The 17,242-nt window shown below is 33.0% G+C and overlaps 1 protein-coding gene across 1 annotated transcript in view; it reads right to left on the reverse strand.

Moving 5' to 3' along the window:
• csmd3a (CUB and Sushi multiple domains 3a) overlaps window positions 1-17,242 on the reverse strand; it is a 516,772-nt gene that overhangs the window by 20,498 nt on the left and 479,032 nt on the right. Inside the window, exon 60 of the mRNA XM_073847643.1 lies at window positions 15,527-15,700. Within this exon, the coding sequence (XP_073703744.1) occupies window positions 15,527-15,700 (174 nt within the window). The remainder of the gene's footprint in view (window positions 1-15,526; window positions 15,701-17,242) is intronic.

Genomic DNA, 17,242 nt, shown 5'->3' on the forward strand with positions numbered 1-17,242 from the left:
TATGCAAATGATATCTTACTCTGGTTTTCATAATTAATAGCCAAATAGTAGGTTTATGCACAACTGCAAGCCTCTGGAGGATCCTACACCTTGATGTTCGCGGGACTCCAGAGGCACCAGCAGCTTCAAAAACCTGTTTGCTACTTTGTAATGGCATTTTAGTAGCTGCTCTCTTAATCTGATGAATTTGTCTGGCAGAAACCTTCCTTATTCTGCCTTTACCTGCACGAACCTGTCTGTGCTCTGAATCAGCCTCAAATCTCTTCACAGTACAATGATCACGCTTACGTTTTCGTGAAATATCTGTTTTCATACCTTGTCCAAAGCATTGCACTATTTGACGCTTTTCGGCAGCAGAGAGACCTTTTTCTTTCCCATATTGCTTGAAACCTGTGGCCTGCTTAATAATGTGGAACATCCTTCTTAAGTACTTTTCCTTTAATTGGGCTCATTTGGCAAACTATTTATCACAGGTGTCTGAGATTCATTTCAGTGATCCAAAGAGCCATGAGACACAATACCATCCATGAGTTTAATTGAAAAACAAAAAAACTGTGTGTTTATGACACTTACATCCAATTTGCATAATAATTTGGAACGCGGTGTATGGTAATTGGTATCTATGTTGTCGGCATGACCCAAGGAATATTTTGAGACCACTTTCGTTACAATAGGCTAATGCAATCAAAAGTAATTAGCTTTTTTTTAAATTTGTAAATTTCATTATTAATGGTTAATGGATGATTTATTACTGTTGACCAATAGACGTTTTTCCTGAACACGGAAGTAAGTCCGACTCTTAACTGAAAGAATGCTTTGCATTTCCGGTCTGCATTGTTTCTAGTCAAATTAGGGTATATTCCGAGCTAATAAACTAATGTTAAACCTATTAAAATGTTTTTAAAAAGCACATGGCTCCATAGCGCCATCACTTGGCAATGTCGCAATGACCGTCATTTGTCAGTGCCTCACTTTAATGAGTGTGTAGATGACACGAAGCAGCGGACTTTCGCTACATTAAAAACAGATGGACGCTATTTGAATGGGTTCCTATGGAAACCGGAACAGAAAAGCATTCAATCTGACGTTAGAATTCGTAATGGCGGCGCTCATCGTTTACTCAGGAAAAAGGTCTATAGGTGGTACTGTTACCAAATTTATGTGGCGTAGTCAGTGTGAGGTGACAATGGCACATACAAAGTTTGGTGTCAATATGTCAAAGCTTTGCAGAGATACAGCCTCAGATACAGTTGCCATTTTTACAGCAAATTTGTTGATGCGCTAGACGAAAACCGTTTTGTATATCGACACAAAATCCAAAACTTTTTACGAGCATGGTCTGAAGATGATCCAAGTCATATTTGGGGAAAATCGGTCTAACGTTCTAGAAGGAGTTCGAAAAGTAGGTTTTCAACATTAATCAAAATCACAGACAGGAAGTTCAGCCAACTATGGTATAATTGGTATGAATGTTGTCGGCATGACCCAAGAAATATTTTGAGACTACTTTCATTACAATAGGCTAATGCAATCAAAAGTAATTAGCACTTTTGTTAATTTCATTATTAATGGTTAATGGATGATTTATTACTTTTGACCAACAGGTGGTGCTGTTACCAAATTTATGTGGTATAGTGTGAGGTGACAATGGCACATACAAAGTTTGGTGTCAATATGATAAATCTTTGCAGAGATACAGCCTCAGATGAAGTTTGACATCTTTCCAGCTAATTTGTTGATGTGCTATATGAAAAGCAGTTTCGTATATCGACATTAAATCCATAAGTTTTTGCCAGCATGGTCTGAAGATGATCCGAGTCAAATTTGGTGAAAATCGGACTAACGGTCTAGAAGGAGTTAGAAAAAGTAGGTTTTCAACATAAATCAAAAGAACAGACAGGAAGTTCAGCCAACTATGGTATAATTGGCATCTATGATGTCAGCATGACTTAAGGGATATTTTGAGACCACTTTCATTACAATAAGCTAATGCAATCAAAAGTAATTAGCATTTTTATAAATTTCATTATTAATGGTTAATGGATGATTTATTACTTTTGACCAATAGGTGACGCTGTTACCAAATTTATGTAGCGTAGTCAGTGTGAGGTGACAATGGCACATACAAAGTTTGGTGTCAATATGTCAAAGCTTTGCAGAGATAGTCTCAGATACAGCCTCAGATACAGTTAGGCATCTTTCCAGCAAATTTGTTGATGTGCTACATAAAAAAATAGTTTTAACAGTATAACAACATGAAATCTATAACTTTTTGCCAGAATGGTCTGAAGATGATCCGAGTCAAATTTGGTGAAAATCGGACTAAAATTCTAGGAGGAGTTCAAAAAAGTAGGTTTTCAACAATCAAAATTGTGGACAGGAAGTTATTCCAATTATGGCATAATTGGTATTGATGTTCTATGCATTATCTAAGAAATATATCAAGACCAGTTTCATTACAATAGGCCAATTTAAACAAAAGTTATTAGCATTTTTCAAAATTTCACGTCAATGCGTTCATATAATATGTGACCCTGGACCACAAAACCAGTCTTAAGTCGCTGGGGTATATTTGTAGCAATAGCCAAAAATACATTGCATGGGTCAAAATTTTTGATTTTTCTTTTATGCCAAAAATCATTAAGAAATTAAGTAAAGTTCATGTTCCATGAAGATTTTTTGTAAAATTCCTACTGTAAACATATCAAAATGTAATTTTTGATTTGTAATATGCATTGTTAAGAACCTAATTTGGACAACTTTAAAGGTGATTTTCTCAGTCTTTTTGATTTTTTTGCATCCTCAGATTTCTGATTTCAAATAGATGAAATCTCAGCCAAATATTGTCCTATCCTAACAAACCATACATCAATAGAAAGCTTATTTATTGAGCTTTCATATGATGTATAAATCTCAGTTTTGTCAAATTTAACCTTATGACAGGTTTTGTGGTCAAGGGTCACATATAGCATTTTACACCAAAATTCAACATGGCCGACATGGGAAAATTGAGTATGGTTCGCCTCGGCATGCTCCACCGAATCTAAAGAGACCAGTTTTGATTTTTGGCCAAACCCTTCAGAAGTTTTAAGCAAAAACAGCCATTTTTCATATCTCCTGACCACTAGGTGGCACTGCATCAAAACACTGCAGGACGCCTCAGGTCATACTTGTTATCACACACAGAGTTTGCCCAAAACAGCAAATAACTAAAACCCACAATGACACTGGCCAAACTAATAAATACAGTAAACATCAGGATAAAAACGACAGATTATTTCCATGTTTTTTTCCACAATATATTCCGTTTTATTATGTACGGTAAGCACAAACTCTATTTCTCTCGCCCTCTCTCACTCACCTCACAGACGCACACACATAATGTTACAGTTTGCACTGGCGTTAGCATTCGCGCTAATGTTGTTAGCGCTGCTCTGACGATTAACAACGTAAAAACGACATGACAGCTCTCACACGTGAGGTAACAACGGCGTGGTCTTGAAGAAAATGAACTTAAAGTTTAACTGTTAGTAGAGACGATGCTGCCAGTCACCCTTGAGAGACACAGACGTTAGAGCCCTGCTGAAAAAATCAGCATATGCTGGTTAGGTATGTTTTGGTGCTGGGATGCTGGTTTTAGCTGGTTAATGCTGGTCCCTTGCTGGTTTATGCTGGTCCTTAGCTGGTTAATGCTGGTCCTTTGCTGGTTAATTCTGGTCATGTTGCTGGTCAAGGACCAGCATAAACCAGCAAAGGACCAGCATTAACCAGCAACATGGCCAGCATAAACCAGCAAAAACCAGCAAGGGACCAGCATAAACCAGCAAAGGACCAGCATAAACCAGCAAAGGACCAGCATATACCAGCTAAAACCAGCATCCCAGCACCAAAACATACCTAACCAGCATATGCTGGTTTTTTCAGCAGGAAGAGGAAAAGTCATACACTTAGTTTCTCTCCCTCACTCTTTCCTGTCTGTCTGCTTGTCTTTCGGTCTATCTAAACTTCATTATTAACGGCATTATTTTGCTATTAACAGCCCAAGCGTCGTTACTAGGTCTAAAATGACGTTTTGGAACTAGCAACGAAGCTGTTGAATGAGCTGCGTAAGAAATTAATCCTACTCACAATAGCGTTTTAAGGATAAAAACGGGACGACTGTCTTGAAATATTTCATTTGATCGATGTCTTGAGGTGTGGTAACTGTAGTATAAGCAGAATAATTGACTTCGGGCCGTAGAATTCTACGAAAATAATGAAAATAATGCATTATTTTCTAAGAATTCTACGGCCCGAAGTCAATTATTCCTTACTTAAAAGCCGAGTGCAAGGCCAATGGGGCACGGCGGCTGACACGCTCTGTGATGTATAATTCAAGGGATGGGATGAAAAGCCCGAGCCCACCGCACTCTGTCCACCGCAGAGACGAGCCGAACGCTTAAACGAAGGCAGTGGATTGCATTGCGCAGCAATGTTTAACGCACGCCAACTTCGATGGCCGTCAGCCGCCGGTGTGGTTAAACGGCTCGAAAGCAGTTTTAAACGGCAGATCAGTCAGTCTGTGGCCGCAGGGATTAGGCTTTCTTGGCAGCGCTTTGATACATAAAGTCTTTGCAGTCTGCTGCGATAAAGCGAGATCGCCCTGTCGTTTTTCAGCAAGGGACCTGAAGGAGAACTGCCCTTCACAAGTGTTATCAACTTTTAAATTCAGTATGTGATTTTGATCATTAATTCTCACTTATTTCCACATACTGTGAGTATTTGGACACTTAAAATGTCTGAATGTCATTGCATTACTGTTCAATATTGTAATAAAATAAAATAAAAATAAAATAAAATGAATTAAATAAAACTTAGCTAACTAATAAAACTTAGCCTAAGTGTTGTACAAAAGAAGATAAATAATAAAGAAACATAAAATCAATAAAATAAACAAATCAACAAAAACAAAACACCTGTGCCAGTACTGAAAACGCTTTGTGTTTGTAATAAAATAAAGCAAAATAAAGTCAAATAAAATAAAAGAAGGGAAAATTAGGTATGGTTCGACTCGGCATGCTAAAGAGACCAGTTTTGATATTTGGCCAAACCCTTGTGAAGTTATAAGTGAAAATAGCAATTTTTCATATTTCCTGACCCCTAATAAAGCTAAATAAAATAAAATAAATAATTACATAAAAAATTAGAACATACTATAAAATAAATCATTCATAAAATACAATATACAATTTTAACAACACTTGTGCCAGTACTGAGGTTGTTTTGCCTTTTATAAAATAAAATAAATTGAAATAAATACAATTAAAATAGCCAAATTAATAAATAATTAAATAAATACATAAAAAAATAACATTCAAATAATTTTATGAATGTTTAGCAACATTTAAGTCAGTAATAATTTGTGGTTGTAATAAAGCACAATAAAATAAAAGATATTAAAATATACTAATTATGTAAAATTAGAAAATAAATAAATAGTTTATAAAATAAAACATACAATTTTAACAACACTTGTACCAGCACTGAGAACGTTTTGTGTTTGTTATTAAATTAAGAAAAATAAAGTCAAATAAATAATAAAAATAAGTCAAATAAATGAATAAATAAATGTAAAATATAAATACAGTTGTGCCAATACTTAGATTGTTTTGTCTACTTTAAAATAAAATAAAATGTTTTGTGGCTGTTCAATAATAAAATTAAATAAAACATTTGATTAAAATAAATGATTATAAATTATAAAATAAAACTAATCTAAATTATTTTATAGAACGATAAACAATACATTTTTTTATCATATTTATCACAACACCGAGTATATTTTGGATTTAAATTGACTGTTTTATATGTATTTGTGGTAACACTTTAGAATACTGTTTCTTACTTACTGAAGAACTAATAAGGAATTATTGAAGAACTAACAGCTAACTATTCATTAACACTTGACTCATTACTGTTAACTACTAAGGAAGATGTGTTAACTAATCAGTATGTAATATAATTTTGAGAATGTGTTAAGTAACAGGTAGCTAATCAATAACTAATGTATTCTGTCATACCTCCTGAAGAACTACTATTAATTATCTAGTAGTTAAGGTTCAAGAAAAATAACTATGAAGTAACTACTAATGAACAGTCATACACAACTAAACTGAGTTGTGACCCTTTCATATATAAATGTTATTAGCAGTAGTAGTAGTATGCAAATGCAATATTAATAAACGGAATAAACTTCACAGGTTTTGCCTGTGTATTGAATTGTCTTGTGAATGTTTTGTAAGAAATTCACTTAGCTTCTGATAGGAACCCAACTACCACTCCAGTGCCATGCGATAACTTACTGTAGTTTTTATATTTTGTATAAAGTACTGTGTGTCCTCAGCATATATCATACTAATTCAGTTCCTGTATGTAAGGCCAGGACTGAGCGAAAGTAAAAATACAGGTTACCCATTAGTAAATAGAATTAGAGTTGTCAAAAGAATGATCAAATAATTCTGCAGGACGTATTTCAAACCTGAAACAATAGGCCTATTCTAAAAGGAAAATATTGGGAACCCATTAGTAATTAATAAAGGATTATTAGATAATTCTGCAAGAATTATTTAGAACCTGAAACAGTATTCTAAAGTGAAAACAAAGGGAACTCATTAGTAATTAATAAATAATTATCAAATAGTTCTGCAAGACTCATTTCAAACTTGCAACAGTAGACCTGTTCTTAAGCGCAAATATAGTGAACCCTTAAGTAATTAATGAAAAATTATCAGATAGTTATGCAGGAATTACTTAGAACCTGAAACAGTATTCTAAAGTGAAAACAAAGGGAACTCATTAGTAATTAATGAATAATTATCAAATAGTTCTGCAAGACTCATTTCAAACCTGCAACAATAGACCTGTTCTTAAGCGCAAATATAGTCAACCCTTAAGTAATTAATGAAAAATTATCAGATAATTACGCAGGAATTACTTAGAACCTGAAACAGTATTCTAAAGTGAAAACAATGGGAACTCATTAGTAATTAATAAATAATTATCAAATAATTCTGCAAGACTCATTTCAAACCTGCAACAATAGGCCTGTTCTAAAGTAAAATTATAGTGAACCCTTTAGTAATTAATAAACAATTATCAGATAATTTCACAAGAGTATATTTCATTTTCATTATAGGCTAATAATAGTAGTAGACCGTAACAAAGTTATTACTGTAGTTGTCCTTTTACTCAAGTAGTTTTGAAAATGAATAGGCCTATTTATAATTGGACTAATATTAATAACTAATAACTGGAGTAATATTTTATTGTGGTATCTGTAATTTTACTCAAGTACTTGATTTGTGGGCCACAGCCCGATTATTATGGTGACTATTTGCATATAACTGTTCTGTAGTAGTTATTACATAGTTATGTTTTTGAACCATAACTACTAGATAATTAATAGTAGTTCTTCAGGAGGTATGACAGAATACATTAGTTATTGATTAGCTACCTGTTACTTAACACATTCTCAAAATTGTATTACATACTGATTAGTTAACACATCTTCCTTAGTAGTTAACAGTAATAAGTCAAGTGTTAATGAATAGTTGGCTGTTAGTTCTTCAATAATTCCTTATTAGTTCTGCAGTAAGTAAGATACAGTATTCTAAAGTGTTACCGTATTTGTGAATCTGCTGTGTTGACATCAGCATTGGTTATTGAAAAACGCATTTCAGCTGACCATTATACTGCTGATCTAATAGTATGGGGTCAAAGTTGGCAATGGATGTCAAACATAATAAAATATCAAAGCAAATAAGATTTATTTTGAAAAGAAAGATAGAAGGAACACAGATGCATACTGATTTAATGCATTTTCTACTTTGTCCGGGTGTATTCTTTGCATACAAAGTGTGACAGGCCAATGATGGATAACGATGCAAATACGCACTACGCATAAACACTTACTAGCATTATATATTCCACATGCGACGGCAGGTCTCTCAGGCCAAATGTGGCACCGCGACAATGGAATCGGTGATGTTTTTACAGTGCACACAGACCATTCTCATCTGACTGCTGACTTTTTTCTTTCTTTCGCGGAAAAAATTATTTCAACAGCTCTAGGCTAGAGCAAGTTATGCATAATAATCCGAACTGGAGGACCCAGTCAGGCCCCGTGTCAGAAAAAAGTTCCTTGATGAATAATACAATGCTTTGGAGAAGCAACAAACAGCCCACAACAAAAAGCAAATCTGAATTTCACACTGCAGCTCGCTGCAGACGGGCAAACGTATGCCGCCTCACTGCTCTGGTATTGACAGTGTGCTAACCACATTAACCTGATTAAATATAGCATTTAAGTCTTTTGATCCTTTAATGTTCAGCACTTTCTATGAATACGGTACACTTTGGGGTTACATCATTTTTTGTAATGCATTACAGGCGCGTATGAAACATTTTTTGGTTGCTGTTAGATACTGTATGTAAGATAAACTATTAAATTAAGCAAGCATGAGCATTTTGGAAAAAAAAAATTTTTTTACGTCAAAAAAAAATTTATATTTACATATTATGTAAGTACATTTGCCAGTCAAAAGACTGAAATCAAAAGATTTAAGATTTGTCTCTTATGCCCACCAAAGCTACACATAAATCAGTAAAAACAGCAATATTATGAAATATTAATACAATTCAAAATAATTGTTTTATTTTAATTTTTAAAATGTAGTTTAATTCTGGGATGCAAAGCCACTTAAGTGATGCAAAGAGACTTCAGTGGCTAATAATCCTTTAGAAATCACTAAAAGATAAGAAAAAAATTCTGGGGGAAGTATGTAATCATAAACTAATTTAATACAAAAAATATAAACAATATTAATAATTTGTTTAATAATTATAATAATAACTATATTAATAATAACAATAATATTGATTTTTTAAATAATAACAATATTGTTATTCATTTAATAATATTATTATTACTTCATTAATAGTTTAATATGAATAAACATTTATAAACATGAGAATAAATGTTTAATGCAGAAAAAATATATGGGGCAAAATATGTAATCATGAATTAATTTAAGAAACAAATCTAACCAATATTCTTCTTTATAAACTTATAATAAATAACCTCTAAACTCCTAAATAACGTATAATAATAAGAAAAAGTATTATTATTATTATTATTAATATGTACTTATTTATTTGATAATAATAATTATTATTATAATATTCATATTATTTAATTAATAGTTTATTTAATATTTACAAATATGAATATAAATATAATATAAATACCCTATAAACGTCTAAACTACAACTACTACTACTAATATTTATTTATTTAATAATAATAATATGTATTTGTTTATTAACTATAATATTGTTATTTAATAATAATAATTATTAATAGTTTATTTAATATTTATAAATAACTATAAATACAAGAATGTATAATTGAAAAAATAAAAAAATCTATGGGGGAAAATATGTAATCATAAATTAATTTTAAGAGAAAAATCTAACCAATATTCTTCTTTTTAAACCTTAATAAATAACTTCTCAACATCTAAATAACCTCTAATTATTATTGTTATTTTATCAATAATATGTGTTAATTCATTTTAAATTTATTTTAATTTTAATTGATTCATTTAAAAAAAAATATTTAATAATAATATTATGATAATAATATTTCATTAATAGTTTATTTAATATTTATTATTATGAAAATAATTGTTTAGTGCAGAAATGTTCAAATAAAAATCTATGGGGGAAAATATGTAATAAATTAATTTAAGGAAAAAAACCTAACCAATATTCTTCCTTATAAACCTATAATAAATAACCTCAAAATTCCAAACAACCTCTAATAATAATAATAATAATAATAAAAATAAATAATTCTTAATGATATGAATATGTATTTATTTAATAATATTATAATATTATTAATATGTATATTATTTAATTAATAGTTTATTTAATATTTATACATATAATATATACAATATAAATGTTTAATGCAGAAAATTTACACACAAACAAATTAAAAATATATCTTTTAGATTTGTCTCAAAAATGTTAAGCTCTTAAAATACAATCAAATATTTACTTTTATCACCTCAATTCAACAACCAGCATTTTCTGCACCTCATTTTACTTATCATTTATGGAAAATGAATTAAAAAAAGAGTTTCAGTTCTTATTTTACACCCCATTCATGGAAATTGCCACGCGGTGTTGAGCTGGATCTATGAGACGAGGCTTTAATTTCTGAGCTGCCATTTGTCTATGATCTGTGTGCTTCGAAGCGCGCATTAGCACGCCTCTAATCTTGTAGCACTGGCAGAGTCCTGAAAGAATGAATTACGATTTATGCCTTATCAGCACTAAAAAGTGACAATCTCGAATTTCTGCCACCTTATCTACGGCCTGTGCACAGGGCACGTTTCAACACCGTCTTAAAGGTTGCTGCTGAACGCCAAACGCAGATACAGCATTACATGGGAACGAAACACGCCGAGTTAAACGGGACCCAGCTGGAAAAACGGTGCTGTTTGACAAAGAATTCATTCGAGTGAAAAAAATCCTGTTTTCCAAAGTACATTTGGAAAGTTTGTGGCTGTTAATGAGGAAGAAATTAATGAGTTGCTTACTTTATACATGCTAGAATTCAACCGAAACTCTATGAAACTAGGATTAAGCAGCTTGTGCTGCATGTCATGTACTGTTTCTCTCTATTGTGAGTGTAATGAAAGCATCAACGTATGGATATCTGCCATCTGAATGGTGGGAAATGCCATGAAGTCGTAAGAAAAATTAAATGCTAATTAAAGTCTCTCCCAGCTGACATTGTGCTGTTTAGGAGGAGAGATTGCTTTTCCTTATGGATCATAGAGGATTGTTAGTTATGGATGATGAAAAGCAAGCCTGTTTGCATTTAGGAAGGACAGGATTGTGCAAAAAGCTCTCACAAATAAAAGCTGATAAGCGCGCTGGTATCACAGTTATTCAGCGTGTACCTTTGTGCTGTAAAAATGCTTCTTTTCATCTCATTTCATCCCTCATTTGCATCTGACTTGCAAAACAGTTGAACAGCATTCAAATATTTCATACTCTTGCCAATTCCTGCTGCAAATGAGTTTTATATGAATATACTTTTATATTGTCTTTGACATATGTTTATCAGCTGTGTAATGGATTGCAATACTGTGTTACTCCATAAAAAAAGTAACTAAATGCATAACTTTTTATGGAAAGTAATGCATTATGTTACTTTTTGTCACCTGAGCAGGGCTTGCTTATTTAATCTTTAACAACAAAACCTCCAAAAGTTCATTTTTTGGCAGCTGAAAAGGCTCTTTCAGACCAAAAGTGAAATTAATAAGCCAATTTCTCTCAAAATGGGCACAGGGGAAGTGTCAGTGAATAAATGGAAAAACAAAGTAACTTGCGTTAATTATTTAAAAAGTAACTTACATTTAGGAGAATCAAAACACATTTATTGTTTAAATTTTGCAACAAAATTGACATTATTTGAGAGCTGAGACTTTGTTTCTTATCACAAGTAACAAAACACAAAGCTCTTTGTAATTATTGGATGTGAGGTGAGCTACTATTAATGTTAAGTTTAGGACCTGGCAACCCTGAACTACACGTGATTTATAGGGTCAAATTGAACACGCATTAATGGTAATATTTTTTGTAAATAAGAGTGTGTTAATGTATTATTGTATTAACTTTGACAGCCCTATATTCTCTTTATGGAAAGTAATGCATTACAATACTTTTGTGTTGCTTTTTTGTCTCCTGTGCGGGCTTGCTGACTTATTTTTATTAACAAAAAAATCCAAAGTTATATTTTTGCCAACTGTTGAGGCCCTTTCAGAGCAAAAGTTAAAAAAATAAGACAATTCCTTTCCAAATGGGGACAGGAATGCTGTCAGTGAATAGGAAAACAAAATAACATTTAAATTAAAATTTTAAATTAATTATTTTAAAAAATAACTCTGTAATGGACCTGGCAATCGTGTACCTGGCAACCCTAAACTAAAAAACCCAAAAGTTATATTTTTGGCAGCTGAAAAGACCCTTTAGACAAAACGTGAAATTAATAAGCCAATTTCTCTCAAAATGGGCACAGGGGAAGTGTCAGTGAATAAATGGAAAAACAAAGTAACTTGCATTAATTATTTGAAAAAGTAACTTGCATTTAGGAGAAACATTTATTGTTTAAATTTTGCAACAAAATTGACATTATTTGTGAGCTGAGATTGTTTCTTATCACAAGTAACAAATCACAAAGCTCTTTGTAATTATTGCATGTGAGGTGAGCTACAAATAATGTTAAATTTAGGACCTGGCAACCCTGAACTAGTAGGTGATTTATAGGGTAAAATTTTTTGTCACCTGAGCGGGCTTGCTTACTTATTTTTATTAACAAAAAAAACCCCAAAGTTATATTTTTGCCAACTGTTAAGGCCCTTTCAGAGCAAAAGTGGAATAAATAAGACAATTTCTTTCAAAATGGGACACGAAAGCTGTCAGTGAACTGGAAAACAAAGTAACTTATGTTAACTATTTGAAAAAATAACACGATAATGGACCTGGTAACCGTGGACCTGGCAACCCTAAACTATGGGTGATTTTTTTTTTTTTTTTTTTTTTTTGTGGCACATTTGTGTTACTTTTGTCACCCAAGTTGGGCTTGCTTATATATTTTTAAAAACAAAAAACCCAAAGGTTTTATTTTTGGCAGTTGTAAAGGCCCTTTCACACCAAAAGTAAAATTTCTCTGAACACAGGGACATGACAGCGGCAGTGAATGGGAAAACTTGCATTAATTATTTGAAAAAGCTACAAATAATGTTAAGTGTAAGACCTGGCAACCCTGAACTATGGGTGATTCATAAGGTCAAATAAAACCTGCACTAATGGCACATTATTTGAGAGCTGAGGCTTTGTTTCTTATTATTGGATGGGTGCCGAGCTATACAAACAATGATAAGTGTAGGACCTGGCAACCCTGAACTATGGGTGATTTGTAAAGTATTTTTTTTGTAAATTAGATTGAGTTAATGTATTATCATATAATATAAGGTAATGCATTGAGTTAGCTCTGTGTTACTTTTTTTCACCTGAGCTGGGCTTATTCATTTTTAATAAAAAACCCAAAAGTTATATTTTTGGCAGCTGTAAAGGCCCTTTCAATGCAAAAGTGAAAGACAATTTCTCTCAAAATGGGGACAGGAGAGGTGCCAGTGAATGGAAGAACAAACTAAGGTTTGAAAAAAAGTAACAGATATTTTCTTGCAAATTTAAAGGTAATGCATTATTTTACTGGTTACTTGAAAAAAGTAATCTGATTACACCACTCTCGTTACTTGTAATGTGTTACCCCTATATACAACTCAATTGCAATTAACTGAAATGGCTACAGCAATCTGTCACTCCAATTTAAGAGAATCAAAATGGAATTTATTGTTTGAATTTTGCAACAAATTCGACTTTTTTTCTAATCAGAAGTAACAAAACACAAAGAACTTTGTGATTATTGGTTGGGAGGCGAGCTACAAGTAATGCAGCAAGGACCTGGCAACCCTGAACTATTGTTGATTTAATAGAATCTGCATTAATGGTGCCATTTTCTGGTAAATTAGACTGTGTCAATGTATTATTATCGCATTAACTTTGACAGCCCTATATTCTTTTATGAAAAAGTAAAGTATTATGTTAATTTTGTGTTACTTTTTGAGATGGGCTTATTTATTTTTCATAAAAAAATGTTTTATTTTTGGCAGTTTATTTATTTATTTTAAGTTAGTTATTTTTTAGACCAAAAGTGACATTAATAAGCCAATTTCTCTGAACAGAGGGACACGAGAGCTGCCAGTGAATGGGAAAACAAAGCAACTTGCATTGATTATTTGAAAAAGTAAGATATTTTCTTGTAAATTTAAAGGTAAAGCGTTACTTTACAGGTTATTTGAAAAAAGTTAACTGATTAACCCTACATATATGTATATTCCTATTATAATAGGGGTTAAAATTAACAACAGAGCCCAAACTATCATATACAACATCTATTTCTTTTCTGATAGATTTATAATAATCACAGTCAAACTGAAATGTATGTGTACAACTTAACTGCAATTAAGTTTCTTTTAAAACTGAACAGAAATGGCTACAGCAGTATCAAAACAGCATTTATTGTTTGAATTTCGCTACAAAACTGACTTTATTTGAGAGCTGAGACTTTGTTTCTTATCAGAAGTTTTTTAAGTTTTTTAAGAAGTGATTTATTGGGTCAAACAGAACCTGCTATTTTAGTTTTTTGTTCATTAGATTGAGTTAATGTATTATTATTGGATTAACTTTGATATTCTTTTTATGGAAAGTATTGTCCTTTTGCATTATTGACACACTATTTCCTATATATCTAACTGTGGACCAGGCAACCCTGAACTATGAGTGATTAATAAGGTCAAATAGAACCTGCATTAATGGCGCTACTTTTTGCAAATCAGATTGTGTTAATGTATTATTATTGTGTTAACTTTGACAGCCCTATATTTGAAGCCCTATATTTCAAGACATTTGAAGTCTGACACTATTTTATACTCCCTTTTGTTTGACAGGATATAACGTGCGTGTAAAAACGTTTGGCATTCATATTACCATTTCATCTGACATGCAACAATTTGGGATGCTCTTGTCTTGTCTTACTTATAGCATATATGAAATTCGACAGTGCATTTTCACCATCTCAGCATATGCATCCATTTCATATGCATCACGATATCTGGATATATATTTATGCGACAGCTCTCTGTTCTCATTCTCAACATCAGAATCTCGCTGCTTCATGTTAAGATGCTGTAAGCAAAAAGTTTTTGCATCAGTATGCATAAAATGTCCGTATCACCTGACAGGTATCACTAAAATAGGTGTCTTGAGAAATCACACCCGTCTTTCTGTGACAGACCCAGATGCTGTAAACAGCTAAAAAATGGTAGAGAGAGTGACTCATGCTTTTTAAGCAGTCAAAACACTAGCCAATCTGCACATTGCTGACATCAGATTGGCTCAAATGACTTTGGAGGGCAGAGAAGTGGAAAGAAGGGAGCATAATCCAAGTTAACAAAACTGCTGAAATCACCTATAGCACCTTTAAACAAATATAAGCCCACATTGAAAACTAAAACCAAGCATTTTTATTTTTATTCCATGCATTATACCAATTTCCAGTTGCGTCGCTGTCTACCCAGGGTCAGAAAGCTCTCGGATTTCATCAAAAATATCTTAATTTGTATTTTGAAGATGAATCAAGGTCATATGAACATATAGGAACAATCTGAAGTTGAGTGATAAATGCCAGAATTTTCATTTTTGGGTGAACTATCCCTTAACCTGAATTAATCAAAAATAACTTTCACTGTATGGACAAGAGCAGCTCAGACAAGAGAAAGAAAGGTTTAGAACAGGTTTATCACATAATTGTCATTTTAGGGGCATCTATTCCCTTCAGGATACTCACGCAGGCACAGAGGAACCTCCCCGCTCCAGGAGCCGTTGCCGACACACGTGAGGACGGCGGGGAAGGACAATTCGTATCCCATCAGACAGCGGTAGCTCACACTGGTGCCCCACTCGAACACAGAGCCCTCCACCTCGCCGTTAGACACGCTGGGCGGAGGAGCGCAGGTCACCGCTGAAGAGACAAACACACGGAGAGAGATCTGAGTTCATTAAGAATGCATGAAAGTCTGGCGACAATGTCATTCATTTGCAGGTAGATTCAATAAAGGAATTATGCAAATGAGGTAATGCCAGAAATGTGGTCGCAAAATTGAGGTTGTTTGGTCAATCTGATCTAGATTTGAGAGTGTTTTTAAAAAACAAGTCTCTTATGCTCACCAAGTCTGTATTTATTTCATAGAAATGTGATTAAAACAGTAACATTGTAACTCTAAGCTAAGTAGCTTAAAGGAGTAGTTCACTTCCAGAACAAAAAATTACAGATAATGTACTCACCCCCTTGTCACCCAAGATTTTCATGTCTTTCTTTCTTCAGTCGTAAAGAAATTATGTTTTTCGAAGAAAACATCATTTCAGGATTTCTGCCCCTGAGTTTGAACTTTCAAAATGCAATTTAAATGCAGCTTCAAAGGGCTCTAAGCAATTCCAGCTGAGGAAGGGTCTTATCTAGCGAAAAAATATGTTATTTTCTAAAAACAATTTACAATGTATATACTTTCTAATTGTACATTTTTGTTCTGAAAGTGAACTACTCCTTTAATATTTTTGTGGAAACCAAAACCAAAACAATGTAAAAAGAAACGTACAACACAATACTCTTGTTTCTTATCAGAAGGAACAAAACACAAAGCAATTTTTCGTCGGCAGGCAAGCTACAAGTAATGTTAAGTGTAGGACCTGGCAACCGTTGATCTGGCAACCCTTAAATATGTGTGATTTATTGGGTCAAACAGAACCTGTGTTAATGGTGCTATTTTTTGTAAATTATATTGCATTAATGTGTTAACTTTGACAGCCCTATATTGAGACATTTGAAGACTGACACTTTTTAGACTCCCTTTTGCTAGACAGGATATAACGTTATATTCACATATATAGAAAAATTCGAAGAGGCAGAAGCCATGCAAGTAGTCAAACAAAAAGTTGAAGTAGAAGAAGTCGAAGAAAAACCTAGTCAGAAACCATAAAATAAAAACCTAGGCAGAAACTATAGAAGTCGAAGAAAAAGTTGAAGAAGTTGAAGTCGAAGTAAAACCTAGTCAGAAACAAGGGAAGAAGTAAAAAAAATAGAAGATGAAGAGGCAGAAGCCATAGAAGAAGTTGAAGAAATATAAGTCCAAGAAAAAGCCGAAGACGTAGAAGGCGAAGAAAGAGTCGAAGAGGCAGAAGCCATGGATCAAGTCGAAGATAAAGTTGAAGACGAAGAAGTCGAAGAAAAAGTCGAAGACATAGAAGGCGAAGAAAAAGTCGAAGATGTAGAAGTCGAAAAAAAGGCCGAAGATGTAGAAGGCGAAGAAGTAGAAGTCGAAGAAAAAGTCGAAGAGGCAGAAGCCATGGATCAAGTCGAAGAAAAAGTTGAAGACGTAGAAGTCGAAGAAAAAGTCGAAGACGTAGAAGTCGAAGAAAAAGTTGAAGACGTAGAAGTCGAAGAAAAAGTCGAAGACGTAGAAATCGAAGAAAAAGTCGAAGACATCGAAGGCGAAGAAAAAGTCGA

Source organism: Garra rufa, chromosome 9 (assembly GCF_049309525.1).
Source record: "Garra rufa chromosome 9, GarRuf1.0, whole genome shotgun sequence".
Lineage (NCBI taxonomy): Eukaryota > Metazoa > Chordata > Actinopteri > Cypriniformes > Cyprinidae > Garra > Garra rufa.